General features: G+C 35.7%; 1 protein-coding gene across 1 annotated transcript in view; it reads right to left on the bottom strand.

The window, feature by feature from the left end:
- The window catches only part of LOC115209270 (RNA cytidine acetyltransferase), a 43,701-nt gene that overhangs the window by 8,526 nt on the left and 17,315 nt on the right, over nt 1-17,860 (bottom strand). Inside the window, exons 12-21 of the mRNA XM_029777574.2 lie at nt 17,187-17,323; nt 14,629-14,756; nt 12,375-12,622; nt 10,713-10,829; nt 9,295-9,396; nt 8,396-8,470; nt 6,142-6,258; nt 5,368-5,501; nt 3,003-3,051; nt 976-1,084 (exon numbers count right to left, since the gene is read on the bottom strand). Of these exons, the coding sequence (XP_029633434.1) occupies nt 976-1,084; nt 3,003-3,051; nt 5,368-5,501; nt 6,142-6,258; nt 8,396-8,470; nt 9,295-9,396; nt 10,713-10,829; nt 12,375-12,622; nt 14,629-14,756; nt 17,187-17,323 (1,216 nt within the window). The remainder of the gene's footprint in view (nt 1-975; nt 1,085-3,002; nt 3,052-5,367; nt 5,502-6,141; nt 6,259-8,395; nt 8,471-9,294; nt 9,397-10,712; nt 10,830-12,374; nt 12,623-14,628; nt 14,757-17,186; nt 17,324-17,860) is intronic.

Genomic DNA, 17,860 nt, shown 5'->3' on the forward strand with positions numbered 1-17,860 from the left:
TTTCCCAGAATATTGGAAATGAAGACTACCATTATCATGACAGAGATACTTATTTACAAATATTGGGTGATGTCAAGTCATTGAGACAGTAACACAAACACACACTCACATATATGTATATATATGATGGGCTTCTTTTGGTTTCCATCAATCAATTCACAAGACTTAAGTCAGCCCAGGGCTGTAGTAGAAGACAGTTGCCCAATGTGTCACGCATTGGGACTGAACCTGGAACCATGCGGTTGGGAAGCAAACTTCTTTGCACACAGCCATGTCTGTGCCTAATAGTAATGATATCTAACATACTGAACCAGGCCACAAGTAAAGTAGGGGAGACAATTGATTTAATCATCATCATCATCATTATGGAAAACAGACGTTAAACGATGATGATGATTAAATTAATTGTCTCCCATACTTTACTTGTTTTACTAGCTGACCAAGATGCATATTACAAAATATTTAGCTGGTTACTTCTCTTCTTCATTCATAACACATTGATGTTACTAAATGCAATCAACAATTTTTCCATGATCTAAACTTTCTTCTTCAAAAAATCAACTCTGAAGACAATATGCTAATTAATAAATTCCACTTGTACATTATGAGTTAAGATGGTTTAGATGTTGTCATTTCAGAGTAGCTTACATGGGATGAAAATTAACTGAAATGTTTGTTGCTTTGCCTCAGGTCAGTCTTAGAGGAGCATTCCAGCTGTGACCATCCAGTCTTTTCAGATAGCACAACTCAGATTTACATTATACTTTGAAGAAAGTAGAGTCTGACTGTAGACACACAAGGCTGCTATTTCTAGCAGATTATGTGACTGTGTAAAAACCCTTTATTGGCTTTAGTTTTAGTGGCAAAGAGTGAATAAGAAAATAATGAAGTATGAAATGATGTTAGGAGAAGTAGAGAAGAGAGGGTGGAGGCATAATGATAATAGCCAAATCAGACAATGATAAAATAAATTACCTTTCCAGAATGATAGCAGCCAGTTTTTGTCATACAATGTGTTTGATTCATTTTCTTTATCGTGAAGAGCCTTCAGCATGATACAGGAGTGTTCTCCAGTCAAGTCATTCTGAAAAACAAAATCAATAGAGTGTAGACTACAATAGAAATTCTGGGAATTTGCATAAAATTATAAAATCATACTATACTTAGAGAATAGAAAACTATACACGGAGTGCTGAAAAGTTCCTGGCTTCTGGTAAAAGATAAGGAGGATCAGTTAATTATGATATTTTATTCACAATTTTCCCCTCTCAGATTAACACATTTATTGCAAGGGTCCTTCAGTTTTTGTAAACCTTGTAAAAGAACTTGGAAGGTTGGGCCTCCAATCAGGTCTTTCATGATAACCTTAAAACCAGGAACTTTCCAGCACTCCTATCGTACATACACATGCACACACACACACACATTGTGCGTTTGTTTGTGTTGTGTTGTCTTGACATTGCAACATAGTCATAAACATGAGCCACTATCACATGCATTGTCCTTCATTTTCAGTCTTTTGCAATAACATGTCCAGCCATTGGAAAATATCACCTTGGTTATTAAGAGGAGGGACTGCAGCAGGAAGAGCATCCTGCTTTAGAAAATCTGTCATGATGATTCCATCTGACCCATGCAAGCATGGAAAAGCAAACATTAAATTATTGATGATGACAATGAAGACATAGATAGAGAAAATTGCAATACTCTAATATACATGAGCCATTATTATTTAGCATCTGTATTCCATGCTGTCGCAGTTTGGACAATTTGATAGGATCCAACGGTTCAGAGGAATGTGATAGGCATCAACACCAGTTCCTATGGTTGGGTGTCCTTCTTAACAATATCTCTTCTAAGGGAATGTCTCAGTGGTTCTACATCAATGGACTGCCCTGTTATAGTTATGAACTAATGACAGACTCTCTACATATTCATTCAACTTGCTGGAAATAGCAACCAAATTTCCCTCAAACCACAATTCAATCTCAACAAAGGCTATGCTAGATAAATAATGTAGTCCTGGGTCCTCTGCATATAGGAAAAAGATAGAACAGTTATAGCTGGAATGCCTTGACCACAGGTCTGCTTCATCAGGGCTGACTTGGAAATAAATAATAACAACCAACCTAGTTGGATGGACTTATACAATATACAAAGCCAAATACTGTAGCAAGCATATCATTTACTAAAATCAAGTTTCTAACATTCTGGGGAAATTATCTAGCAGAAGGAAAAATCAAGACAAAATCAATGTAGCAAGAGATTGAGACCAAAACCTCATTTTGTGTAAAAGTGAAATATTTGTTATAGCATAACACTGCTTCTGTCACTAATAAGGAATTTTTACCCAGCCTGCCAGCTTTTTGCAATACCATGATTTGTTAATCAATGCTTTCCGATATCAATAGAGGCTAAATTTATTTGACCCTTCAGCATTTAAACCAGCCAGATCTAGCCAATCACACCTACCCTTCAATACAAAAATAAAATGAACAATCACATCAAAATTTTGAAGCTACAAAAAATAATGCAAAATTAATTAAAAACAATGTGAATGAAAAAGCATTACATTTGACAAAATAATCTGAATGTGATTGCAAATATGCATAAATCTGGATTTAGAAATTCTACCACCTCTGCCAGGTAATTTTCTTCTGCTGCTGATATTCTTCTGTACATTTTAGCAATATAAATCTGTATCAGATGCTTTCTTGAGGCAAATACTACAGTTGTAAGCTTTTCTACAGTATATCCACATTAAGTAAGGTGTACAGAATGCTATTTTGTTAGTGAAATATATTCTATTGTTTTTAAACATACACACAATACGACTGGTCCTAAATTATAGAACAGTATATTTTGTAATTAAAATTAATTAGCTAGAACTAGAAACACAAATACTGTGCTGTGTCTCACTGGACATCTCTATGCCCAAACCATGTTGAAAAGAAATGTAGCAAGTATTGCTTCAAAGAACAATGAACAAAATAATAACTCACAGCAGTTTGTCTTAAGTAGACAGGGACAAAGCCATTTCGTTTCCAGAATCTATTAAAGAAAAAATACACAAATTAAAAAGATTACAGAATTATATATAAAATTCTGTTAAGGTCTTACAGCAATATATAGGTTATAACAATAATAAACTAACAAGACTGACATGACCTGGGAGAAAGAGTAGCCAAGATATACCATGCAATCTTAAAGAAGGATAACATCAGGAACACCTTTGCTTAGATCATAGGTCTGCTTGAGCAAGGCTGACCTGGTACTAAATAACATAGAATACCACCTATTTCCTAGCATAAGTGGAGTTCTATGTAATGTGCACAGTATTAAAAAGTAATCTTTAGTGTATACTGAGAATATAGGCAAGTCTGGTATATACCTAAATATATGTATGTGTGTGTGTGTCTGTATGTGTATATATATATATATATATATATATATATATATATATATATAGGCACAGACATGGCTGTGTGGTTGAGAAGCATGTGGATTTGGTAGATGGAAACTAAAAGAAGCCCACTGTGTATATGTGTGAGTGCAAATGAGCGTTAGTGTCTCTTTGCATTAAGAAGGCATTAAGATGTAATAGTTGTGAGTATTACTGTCATACAAGCAGTGTCCTTCACTTGCACTCTACAAGTTGTCTGACCAAAAAGAAATATTACCTTCCTTGAAACAGGTGAGACTTAGTGACAGGAAGGGCATCTGACCATAAACAATCTACCTCAACAAATTCTGTCCAACTCATGTAAGCATGGAAAAGTGGACATTCAAATGACATATATATCTATAGATAGATAAATGTACACATGCACACAAACATATTTTACACCATCCACTTTATATCTATTATAAATACATTTGTTTCTGTTTCTCAATTTCCAAACATGGGATGTCACAACACCTATATATTATAATATCTTAATTTTTATCAGGAAATTTGATTTCAATTGAAGTTGTTAGTTATAACAGTAATAACGATCACAATTAGAAGCCTTTGAAGGGTTAATGCAGTGGGTAATAGATGTGGTAGAGTCATTAGCATCATAATTTAATATCCATTTTGTTAGATGATGATGATGATGATAATAACTCAACTAATGTAATTATGTGCCTTGCATTCTGAGTTCAATCCTAGCACAGCTGAACTTTGTCTGCCATCCTTCCTGTTTCAATTAAATAAGTACCATGTGGTAGAGGTCTTACATATGTAACACAGCTTCTTAAAACATATTTTTTTAAACTGAGATTATCAACGTAATAAGTAAACAAAAAGGTGGTGTTTAAAAATCTAGAGGTAGATTTGACTACTAAATTACCTGGTTAATCTCAGTTAATTATCAACTCACTATACTACAAATGCAAAATCCTTTTGTACAAGTATCAAGTACTCAGATGCTTCTCAGTGTAATATATTCTTCTTAGTCCTATTGTAAATAAGTACTAATCAAGTACTGCAATCAACAAAATTGACAGCTACTCCATTTCAAAATTTGTATCCTCAAGGTTATGTTAGAGACCCCTCAATATTTTAGTAAAGGGATGGCCTTAATAGTAGGGCCCAGTGAGACTGCTATGTGATATTTAATTATGCTTGTCATTGTTTGCAGTCCAATTTAGCTGGGATTGATTTGACTTTATGTTCCTTGAAGTGTAAATGAAAAATTTAAATGTTCCTCACAACCTCAGAGAAATGTATAAACAATTCTTAAAACTGGTGTCATCAGATACAATGGATAAAATATAAACCTTCCATCCCAGGTGTGGCTGTGCGGTAAGAAGTTTGCTTCCCAAACCACAAGGTAATGGGATCAGTCCCACTGTGTGGCATCTTGGGTGGACCAAAGTCTTATGAGTGATTTAGTAGACAGAATCTGAAAGAAGCCAGTCGTATGTGTGTGTGTGTGTACCTTTGTTCCTGTGTTTGTCCCCCATCACCAGTAGACAACTGGTGTCAGTGATTACATCCCTGTAGCTTAGCAGTTTGGCAAAAGAGAACAATAGAGTAAGTGTCTGACTTTAAAAAAATAAATAAGTACTGGAGTTAATTCATTCGACTAAATAAATTTTGAAGGTGGTGCCCCAGCATGGCCACAATTTAATGACTAAAACAAGTAATAAGGAGAAAAAGATAATATACTAATATACTGGAGTTAACTTTCATTGATCTACTTATTTCTGATAACCAGGTGAACTACACCTGAATTGCAGACATCTTTCACAGACAAATACTTCTGTATTATAGAAAGACATGAAGATTCAGAAGTGAAATATTGTATAAGCAGCAGATAAAGATGTTTATCATTTCATGGAATAAACTTAATAGGAAAGTAAGATTAATGAATACTTTACTTGAGAAGGTCAGCTGTCAACCCAAATGATACACCCATATAATCAAGCTGTTCTGGGGGTCGTTCAGTTAGCTTCAGTAACAATGGGGGTAGGTTTTTACGAGGTACTGGCTTCTCTTCTAACAGATCAATTTCCTGCAAATAGGCAATTAATGAAACAAAGATTATAAATGACATTCATGTACACAGTCAGCACTCTTAATTAAAATATTGGCTATGAAAGTTGCTCAATAAAATTTCAGTCCCAACTGGTCAAGCTGTTATTATATTAGCAGTAATTCTGGTAAAGACACTAAACCCCCCCAATGACAAGAGTTCTGCTACTGATAAATAGATACCAACGAATGATACTCTAGTGCAGCATCAAATCCTTCAAGCTGAGTGAAATCATTGCTGTGGCCAGTGCTGGTGACATGTAAAAGGCAGCCATGCCTGTGATACGAAAAAGGCACCCAGTACACTCTATAAAGTGGTTGGCATTAGGAAGGGCATCCAACCATAGAAACCAAGCCAAACCAGACAAATGGATCCTGGTGCAGCTATCCAGCTTACCATCTCCAGTCAATCTGTCTAACCCATGCCAGCATGGAAAACAGATGTTCAATGATGATGATGATTTGTAGTGCCTGATGAGCAATTGATAGATATCGTTTATGATACCAAACATATCAGAGTATAGCACCATTCCTTATGACACCAGACTCTCTTAAACTAGAAGTCATAGTCCTATGCATACCTCACTTAATGGAAATGTTAATAAATACTTGAGTCTCACCTCGTCATCAACAGGTTCAATGTCTTTAGGAACTTCTTCAACATCTTCATTAAGTCCCACAATTTCTCCTTTATAGTACTGAGAGAGGAGCTGCAGGGCACGAGAACCATAACCCATCTAAAACACATAAAAATGAAACAAAAATAAGCATAAGACTAAAGCAAGAAATCAAATGGGGCATTAGTAAGAATATGCATTATGTAAAAAGGCTGGTTCTATCACGAAGTGACAACAGTATCAAAGCTCTTCCTATACTGAAGACACAGAATGCAAAATGTATTTGTATAGAATGTATATGATGTGTCTTTTTATACATAAACTGCAGAGCAGTATTTGCACAATCTTCAAGAACCAGGTGGTGCAGTGAAAAGCTCATATGAAACTATTGAAAATACAACAATAAAAGTAATCATAAAATGTAACATTGGAACAAAGCTTACAATGGTTGGAGGGGTTTTTCAGTAGTTTATGCCAACCTAAATGCTTAGCCCTGGAAGGATGAACAATCAAGTCTACTCCAGCAAGATTTGAACTAAGAACATTATGTAACATAATAAAATACCAATAAGCATTCTATTAATTCTGTTATTTATAGATGTTACAATAATAATAATAATAATAATAATAATAATAATAATAATGATAATCCATTCTACTATAGGCACGAGGCCTGAAATCTTGGAGAAGAGGCCCAGTCAGTTACATTGACCCCAGTGTTTCACTGGTATTTAATTCATCAACCCCAAAAGAATGAAAGGATTAGTTGACCAGAGTGTAATTTGAACTCAGAACATAGCAGCAGATGAAATATCGCTAAGCATTTTACCTGGTGTGCTAATGATTCTGCCAGGTCACCGCCTTAATAATAATATAATCCTTTCTACCATAAGCACAAGGCCTGAAATTTTAGGGGAGTGGTAAATCGATTACATCGACCCCAGTACTCAACTGGAAATTAATTTATTGATGCTGTAAAGGATGAAAAGCAAAATCAACCTCAGCAGAGTTTGAACTCAGAAAGCGAAGACAGCTGAAATACGTATTTCTTTACTACCCACAAGGGGCTAAACACAGAGAGGACAAACAAGGACAGACAAATGGATTAAGTCGATTATAACGACCCCAGTGTGTAACTGGTACTTATTTAATCGACCCTAAATGGATGAATGGCAAAGTCAAGCTTGGCGGAATTTGAACTCAGAACGTAGCACGTAAAGTCAGACGAAATACCACTAAGCATTTTGCCCGGCATGCAAAAAATTTTGCCAGCTTACTGCCTTATTAATAATAATCATAATACTTTATGCTATAAGCACAACGCCTGAAATCTGGGGGAGGGGTAAGTCAATTACATCAACCCCAGTACTCAACTAGCACTAATAACCTCCAAAGATGAAAAGCAAAATTGACCTCAGTGGAATAATAATAACAACAACAACAACAAATGCCCTGATGCAGTACCAGGCTTCTGATCTTAACTGATAGAAAGTGTTATCATGGACACTGTTTTGTCTTGGTATAAAAAGATGGGCTTCAGTAAATATTCTGCTCAATACCACAGATTTGCTTGTCAGTTGTTTGAGCTTAACCAGTCAAGCATGTCCCTTAGTGGCTGACGAGATGTGCATCTCTGATCATGAACAGAAGCAGTAGGGGAGCATCATAGCCATGTGTTGAAAGGAATTCTTTAGGGTTTGGCTAATTCATCTTTGGAAACATGGGTGTTTTGTTCAATATCCTTAAAGAACCCTTATTCAGGGACCTTTTGAGCGGGATGGGCTACTCAACCCAAAGAAAATTCTAACTGGGCTCCACCTGCAAGGTCATGTGCTGTTCATTTTGATATGAGATCACCATGTTGTGCACATATGGTTTTGATGGATGTGCCTGGTGTACCCTTATCAGATGGGTAGTCATGATGGGTATACTGGGTACCATATATTTTACCCCAGTGTTACTTTGATGGCATGCACTGCTCTCTCACTCAATAATAATAAATGCTTCTAATTTAGGTATAAAGCAGCAATTTTGAGGACGAGGGTTAGCTGATACTAATGAACTTGGTATTTGACTAATACTTTATTTCATCAACCTTGAAAGAATGAGAGCCAAATCAGACCGCAGAGAGGATTTTAACTCAGAATGTAAAGATATTTTTGCAAGACATTTTTTTCAACACTCTAATGATTCTTCCAGATCCATTACCTTATACAATAATGATAGTAAGAACAATAATAATGAAAGCATAAATTACCTTTTGATAGTCTGGGTGGGTTGCTATCCGAACCACCCTCACACCTGATAAACTGGCAAAGTCATTGTCTTGGAACTGTAAAGAATTTCAATATGATAGTTAGTATACTATCAGTAACAAACAGTATGGTGATAATATTGGTGACTAACAATGATGTTGATGACTATTGTTGTTTTGGTTGCCCCAATAAAAGTTCAATGTTGCAGTTCAAGTTAAAGTGGCAGAATGGTTTCAACTTGAACTGACTTGAGATTTGAAATTTTTGAGAAGATCCTGGTTATGAGTTATGAGCTATATGTTCATAGTCAAGTTCTATTCAGAAGAGATGAAACACTACACCATTTGAACTTTGATAACAGTATCAATATTAGCAATGATAAACATAAAAATGAGAAAGCCAGACCACTTTATCTTCTATTTTAATTAATTAAACACCATTATTCTGCTGTTTAATTAGTATCAATAGAATTGCTAACTGAATTCAGGGTCCTTATGGTCGATGCAACTACTTAATTAAAAACTGCTCCATGGTCTCACCTACTTAATCATAAACTCAACATAAAATGGAATTAAGTTTCTAGCTGTTATGACCATGAGATTAAACTATTAACATTATCTTTCTCACCAGCTATATATATATATATATATATATATATATATATATATATGAGTTCTTTATGGTATACATTTATGCCCTCTGTGACCATCCCTGTATAAATGTTTTACCTTTGACCTCTACATTGCTACATTGCTCACATACAAATCCAGTACCAACTTTCATTATAAGATACCATTACAAACTCATGCTTCTAAGATGCCCCAAAACAGAAATACAGAAAATGAAAATAAAATTAAAAAATCATAAAAACAAAAAGAAAAAGGCTAGGAAATAAATTTACCTGCTGGGAGATGGTCCACGGAATCAAGTCTCCTGATGCACGTTTACCTTGTCGGAGACCACTCATCACTGCTGCCTTAGAAATATCTCCTTCAAGACACATCTATAAAAGAAAATATCACAATTAAAAATGAAACAAAATTTGAACAAGGAATACAGACAGGTCATCTGCATGGAAAAATAACAGTTAAGTTAGTGTTAATATATTTAGTAAAGGAATCATAAAAAAACTAGCTAGAAAGAAACAGGCAATTAGAAAAACAGCATTAACAGTCAATGACTAATGTTATTTTAATCTCACCAAGAACAGTGATCAACCCCAGACAAGTTTTATTCTTATTCTGAACACATCAACAAATCACTGGTTCTAATCATACTTGCAGAAGCAGTGATAAAAGAAACATCAAGCAAATATACAAGAAAGGACTTTGTGGTGGTGATGGTGGGAGGAATAAAATGATTTTAGAAATACGTAATTCAGAAAAGCCATATTCACATGAAAACAACAGCTAAGAGCTAACACATTTTAAGTAAAGATAATTAAAAAGCTACGTCAAAGTGATTTCTGTTATAAGGAAAAAATAAATGGCAAATACTATTTTCTATTTAAAAAAAAAAAAAAGGTTTGAACATAAGAAGTTGTAATCAGTTATTTATCAGATTAACCCTTAAAGTTTTATACTGCAGATATCCATAGGATTTTTCTTCCTCCAATTTTTGAGTTAATGGTGGTTAATATCTCAAGTAGAGAATTAGAGTTTGATAATTTTATTTACTAATGATGGAATACCCTTCCTAACACTAACCAATTTACAGAGTGTATTGGTAGCTTTTTAAGCCAGTGCCGCATAAAAAGCATCTAGCACACTTTGTAAACTGGTTGGCATCAGGAAAGGTACCTAGCTGGAGAAATCATGCTGTAACAGACATCTGGGGCCTGGTGCAGCTCTCCGGCTTGCCAGCTCCAGTCAAACAGTCTAACCCAGGCCAACATGGAAAATGGATGTTAAATGATGTTTTGATTTATTATTTATAAATGTTTCAGTTAAGAAAACAATACTCAGGAAATGAAATCTTGAAAACACATGTAATCAATTTAGTGGTATTCAACCTATTTTAGTAGGTGAAAGAACATGACAGCCGATACATGTACATCACCGTTCCACAATGTACAGCAAGGATCATGAATTCATATCAAAAAATTTAATCCAAATTCATCCAAAAGATATATTTTCATAATTTCTATATTGGACTAACTGCCTTTTATCAGAATCTCGTTACTAACAGAAATGCGATATTTATATACAAAAAGTACAACAAAACTCTAAGAGATAATTAACATCAGTTATCATGTTTCTTTAACAACATTTAACTCAATCATTAAATTTTCTCCAAACAACATTAAAAATAAGAGCTAACCTGAACAACACAAAGAACTTCTGGAAGAGCCTGTTTGGTTGACTCCATTGGACCGAGTAAAACAAAAATATGATGTGCTGGAGCATCAGATAACATCTGTAAATCATTAGGTGTGTTCTGGAAAGATAAGCAAAATAAATTTTTCATTAATAGTGAGAAATGATAAAAATAATAAAATATCTGATGAATTGATGTTCAAAAGTTAATGTTAAAGACTGGGTTCTGAGATAAAACTATGCCAGGGTTGAATTATATGGTTCAGTTGGAAAGACACCCTATTCTCAATCCCCTTGACATTTTCCAGGATCTTCAAAACTGGTGGAGTAAAGGGTTAAATAAATCACAACTCATGAGTTTCTGCAGGTGAAAGCAATGCTTAACAATATGAATTTTAACCTTAAACGTAAAGACTTGGTCTAAATGGCTGCAATAAAGTGAACTCAGCTAGAGGTACCGAAAGCCAGATGGTGGTATTAAACCAAGCAAGATTAAATGTCAATCAAATTGTCTTCAAATTACAAATCCACAAGCAAAACAGAAGACAGATTAGATAATGTAGTCTTTGATTAGTGAAGGTGAAAATGTTTAGCCTGTCTTGTTAAAATTTCAATTTCTTGAATATTCCTATTATTAGAGTAAAGGTCAAGGGTAAAGACCCATTTTGGTCATGAATGATCATGGGATTGCACCTAGATAGTTACCCTGTAAGGCACAAGTCAGGGCAAGGTTGTTTATGGAAGACCAGCAGTTGCCCATGCATACCAGACTCCCCTCTCCATGCCATCAATGTGATCCATGGGAAAAGCAAGGGCTGATACAGCTTGGCACCAGTGATGTAGCTGAGTCAACTGGAGCAACGGGAAAAATAAAGTGTCTTGCTTAAGAAAACAACACAGCTTGGTCTGAGAACTCACTACCTCACGATTGTGAGCCTGACACTCTAACCACTGAGCCATGCATCTTATTTAGAGTACCACATCTATTTTACTAGAAGTAAATACTTATAGATAATTTAATTTTTTTATAACATCTAATATCTCCTCCCCATTTTTGAAGACAATAGGCTGTATGTGATTCAACAGAGAGTTGACTGCTGTTTCTAGCAGGTCACAGAACTACATTGAAGTTTTCTCATTGGCTTGAGTATAGGAGTGAGGAAGATTAATAATCATCAGTTGTACTGGAGTAGTTGCTAACTTACATAAATAATTTTTCATCAATATTGTTTTCTTTGAGTAGATTTTGTATATTGTTGCTCTCCATATTGTTGAATAGAAAAAATGAAACAGTGCACATTTTAATGTTGTTATCCCATAAACAGCAAGGCAGTAAGCTAGTAGAAGCATTAGAGCATTGAACAAAATGCTCCGTGGTATTTCTTCCAGCTCTTTATGTACCAAGTAAAAATCTCACCAAAATTGTTGGCTTTTAATTGTCCCAGTCATCAATAAAAGTACCAGTTAAGTACTGGAGTTGATGGTACTGATTTATCCTGTTCTTCAAAGTTGCTGACATTGTACCTAAATCAGAAACCATTTATTCCATAACAGCAGTTCTGTATTTCTTATGTTTGCTGTTTACCATATCTCATAAACTATGTCAATAAATGTAATGAATTTGTAAAAATAAATGTTATAACTTATGAATACAAGGGATACTTACCTTATAATGGGAAGATACATAGAGTGACATTATTCGATGCAGGAATGCCTCAGAACCTTTATGGAAAGAAAACAATGTGTCCCTGTTGACATAATACAGATCACAGTCCTGCGGTAGAGGGCAACCAGAAGTTATTCTACGAACATTCGTCACATCAAGACATAACAAATCGTTGAGCCATTTCTCAACAGGGTCACCATCAGCATATCTTATAGATTCATTGAGTTGCACTTCATAAAGGACACGTCCTGTGGAGAAAAGAAAGGACAAAGATATATCTATTTTGAAATAACATTCTCAGATTTTATCAACTGATTGATGCAGTCAACACTTCTCACTGATGCATTTTTTAACCATGCAAAAGCCATTGACGATAAAATGGATGAGTTTAGTAGAAATCAGAGGCAAAAGAGTAGCACAAATGTTCAATGACATGAAAGTGAAGATGACAATAATAGTATATATTTGGCACAAAGTCAAAATTTTAGAAGAAGGGCTTTGTCATTTTAATAGACTACAACTGATTTGTAATTATTTTTATAGAATAGAGAATGGCAAAAGGTGCCCCTCTTCATGTCATATCGCTCCTGTAAATCATCAGTAGCATGACATTATGCTTAACCCTCATACTGCCCTTGGTACCTCTCATGATCCTGTCCAGCTTTCCTAACACTGCCAATCTGAGTGCATTTATTCTCATGATCTCTAGGAGAATATTGCCAACTTGTATCACTGTTCATCAAAGGTTATTATAACTGTCCATCTGCTCAATGATTTTGTCATCTACAACTGCACTGAAGTTGCATGGTTGATACTTTATTTTGATTTTATTGATGTGCATGTTGAGTCTGGTTGATCACGTTGTTACTCCTGCAATCCCAGTTGATATTCCTAAAAACAGCATCATGTAGACAAGAGGTATTCAACTTAGGTGAAATGTTGCCTCTTTCTTTAACTCCCCTCTTCAACCTGATCAGTTCCTAGCAGATCCAGAATCACTGTCCAAGATAGCAAGCAGGATGCAAAGAATCTTTGGATAAAGATATACTATATGAATGTCAAAAATGGGACATATAATGAAAGGACAATCTCTTTGAACGATAGAGTGATGGAACTTGAGAAAGATCTGTCCAAGATCAACTGTGATGCTATTGGTATCGGTTTGGGATGGTAAATCATACCACTGGTGTGTTGGCTTGGCTTGCTACCAAGAAGAATGGCATGGTCTACCTACCAACAACTAACCACATAGATGTGATGGTTGACACACGCATACAAACATATATATGCATACATATATATGTGGGTATGCATCACAGATTTCCATAAACATTTTGTCAATTAATTTGAAATTTATTGATAAAAAGTTTATGGAAACTAGTGCTCAGGATACTGCTCAGTGAGATAGAGCTTATCAACACACTCATGTTGGGTATGTGAAAATGGATATTTATATATCATCATCATCATCATCATCATTTAACATCCGCTTTCAATGCTAGCATTGGTTGGACGATTTGACTGAGGTCTGGGAAGCCAGAAGGCTGCACCAGGCCTTCTCTGAACTGGCAGTGTTTCTACGGCTGGATGTCCTTCCTAACGCCAACCACTCTGTGAGTGTAGTGGGTGCTTTTTACGTGCCACCGTCACAGGTGCCAGACGAGGCTGGCAAACGGCCACGATCGGATGGTGCTTTTTACGTGCCACCGGCATGGAGGCCAGTCGGGGCAGCACTGGCAACGGCCACGTTCGGATGGTTCTCTTACGTGCCACCGGCACTGGTATCACAGCTACAATTTCCATTGATGTTGATCGATTTCATGGTGGCAGTTATAACGAAATTGTTTTCTTATATCAGAGTAATAAGGCATTTCAATAGAACATCTTTACCCCCGGGAACTACCGGGTACACCAGCTAATATATATATAAGTAAGTATGGATGGATGGATAGATAGATAGATATAGATACACACACACACACAGATACACAATGAACTTCCATAAAGTTTTTGTCAACCAAAATTTCATTTATAAAGTATTAATCAACTTCTCTCCTTCTCCCTGTGGTTTGGGCAACTTTAGTAGTGATCAGTATTGGAGTAAACTAAAAATGGTAGGAAACAACAGTTTAACTAGAGCAATATATTAAAGAATGGAAGTGTTGAAGAGGCAACTGACAATTGATGGTGAAGTATCTATGATAGCAATAGTGACACTATTAACATATATACATACATATAATAAAAGACTTACCTGACAAACTATTAGTGGTACTCTCAACAGCTGTCACCTTTTTCACTTCAGTTCCTGAGAAAGTAGCAGCTTGTTGTCGGAGTTGTTGGATAAGTTTCAGAGATAAAGAACGACCTGTTCCCTCATATCTGAAGATGGCCAATAAAATGAGATTTAATCATTAAACAATAAAATTTGAAATGCAATATTAATATAGTAAAAGTGCATGATAAATATTTCTTTCAATATTGTTAGGTCCAAGGAGAAATAATTGTTGTTATCACAGTTGGATGCTACTTTCAAATCTAACCACACTATCTTGAAAGAAGAGAGGCTATGTTTTCCAGCCAAGCAGGACAGAGGAAGAAATCCAAATAAATACCTTGATTCAAAGGATAAAACACTAACAGAGGAAATAACTGGACTCTTGTCATTTCCCTTCCATTCTTAGCATTACTTGCAAGATAATACTTTTCTATACCTAGGCATGTTTCTTCATAGGAGATTGGAAATGAACATCACCACTTATATGGTGGTGACAGTTGTTTACAACCATCATGTTACATCAAGCCAAAGCAACATAAGTACACATATTTATAATGGGCTTCTTTCAGTTTCTTCAACCAAATCCACTTACAAGGTTTTGGCTGACCTAGGGCAACAGTTGAAGACAATTGCTCAAGGTGCCATGCAGTAGGATTGAACCTTAGGTTAAGAAGCTTGCTTCACAACCATACTTGTATTCCAGTAATACCTACTGCAATATCAAAATTTCACATCACATTTTTACTGCAAAACTATTACTCTTTCACTGGTTTCTGTCATTTGACTGTGGTCATGCTGGAGCACTACCTTTAATCGAACAAATTGACCCCCAGGTCTTATTCTTTGTGAGCCTGCAATTTATTCTATCGGTCCCTTTTGCTGAACTGCTAAGTTACGGGGACATAAACACTCCAACATTGGTTGTCAAGCAATGGTGATGGGGGACAAACAGACACACATATATATATATATATATATATATATATATCATCATCATCATTGTTTAATATCCACACGACAAGCTTCTTTCAGTTTCTGTCTACCAAATACACTCACAGGGCTTCGGTTAGCCTGAGGCTATAAGCAGAAGACACCTGCTCAAAGTGCCACGCAGTGGGACCAAACTTGAAACCATGTGGTTGGGAAGACTGGAGATAAATAATTTAGATGAAATGGCTTAACTGTTACCAAGTGAAAGTTGAGAAATAAATCTACTGTTGCTGAAATTTCAACAGAATGTCTTGAGGTAGCACAGGAAAAAATGTTGATGGTTAGACAAGACTTTCAAGTCTGTTGAAATGAGTAGGATAACAGTTAACTAGCACTTAGATGTAAAACAAAAGTAGAAGAGCCAAAAAGAAGGAACTGTTATTACTGGGCCTGCTACAAAATAGCAGCCAAATCCACCCCATATTATATGCTAGTCATTAATGGCCAATAAAACAGGAATGCATGAGTGCTATATGCTCCAGTCTATCATAATGTTATACACTACAGACTTTAAGAAGGTGAATGGCATATTGAACCTAATAATATCATCTTAGACAAACTAAGAAATCTGGTGCAGTAACTGGGCACGAATCCTGGAAATGCAGAAAAAAAAAATCAAGTAACACTAATGCAGAGTTATCTCCCTTAGACTGCATGGCGCTACAAATTATTAAGTAATTTAGACACACCTAAAGTTAAAGTAAGTGATGTATGTAACAAGTACAGTTGTATTGTTGAAGATTAGGTCTTTGGCGTATTAGCAATAGCATATATAAATTTCTATATATGCTTGCCTAAGATTTCTTTAATTGCAGCTGCGATGAGAGGGATGTAAATTTTTTTCATCATGAAAAGACCCAGGTGCTGCAAGTGAAGGCTGTCAAGTACCAAACACCCAACTAACCTTTATACATACTTAAAAGATTAAAGCATGGTTGAAGAGATTCCAGTGAGAATATTACAAGGAATAATAAGCAACAAAAAGGACTAGATACTTTCCTAATGAAAATATATTTAAAAATACAGAACAAAATCCTTTCCAGCCATGAAATGACAAGTAGAAATAGTTCACCTATTTAAAATAATTCATTTAATGAAGTGAATTCTTAATGTATGTGTGGGTCATTGCCAGTGCCGCCTGACTGGCTCCTGTGCCCGAAGCACGCAAAAAGCACCCACTACACTCTCGGAGTAGTTAGCATTATTAGGAAGGGCATCCAGCTGTAGAAACCTTGCTAGATCAGATTGGAGCCCGGTGCAGCTTCCTGGATTGCCAGTCACCAGTCAAACCATCCAACCCATGCCAGCATGGAAAATGGACGTTAAATGATGATGATGATGAGACAGACATATAGAGAGATAAGTACATAGACAGATAGGTAGACAGGTAGATAGATACATAGACAGACAGACAGATAGATGGAATGATGGACATACAGACAGATTGATTGCTAGATAGATATGCTAAATTTATTCCTTAATATAATATTGAAAACCTTTAAAAATGATGATGGCAATGAAAAAGTGAATGCAAGGGTACTTACCCATTAACAGTTGAAGACATGAAAACAAGGTAGGGTCCGATGAGTTCCTTTACCAAAGGCAATGGAATGGCAGCTGCTTCATCAATGCAAACCAATTCAGCTTGACCAAGCTTGTGAGCATCAGTAGGATGAATATACTAGGGAAAAAAAGCAATAAAACTTACAAAAATGTTCAAACGTAAAAGAAAAAAACATGTTTGAGTAGCTTGCTTCCAGACCATGTGATCTTGGGTTCAGTCCCACTGCACAGCACCTTGGGTAAGTGTCTTCCATCTTGGTAGATGGAAACTGAAAGAAGCCTGTCATATTAAAAGCATAAAAGAATACACATAGATAGATAGATATATACATATACACACACATACAGGGGTTGGACACAATAATGGAAACACCTTAAAATTTCAAACAAATTTAATTTTATATGGGGTAAGACAGCCTTTGGCAGTAATTACAGCATGAATTCTACTAGGTATGGACTTGTACAAAGTTTGAATTGTTTCCAAAGGAATGTTTGTCCATTCTTCATCTAAAACAGTCTCCAGTTCTTGTGATGATGGTGGAGGATATCGACTCACTTGTTTTTCTAAAATGCACCATAGATCTGGAGACTGTACTGGCTAGATAACATGTTCAACTTCACTAGAATGTTCTTCATGCCATTCAGTAACAACTTG

This window comes from Octopus sinensis, linkage group LG3, assembly GCF_006345805.1.
Source record: "Octopus sinensis linkage group LG3, ASM634580v1, whole genome shotgun sequence".
Lineage (NCBI taxonomy): Eukaryota > Metazoa > Mollusca > Cephalopoda > Octopoda > Octopodidae > Octopus > Octopus sinensis.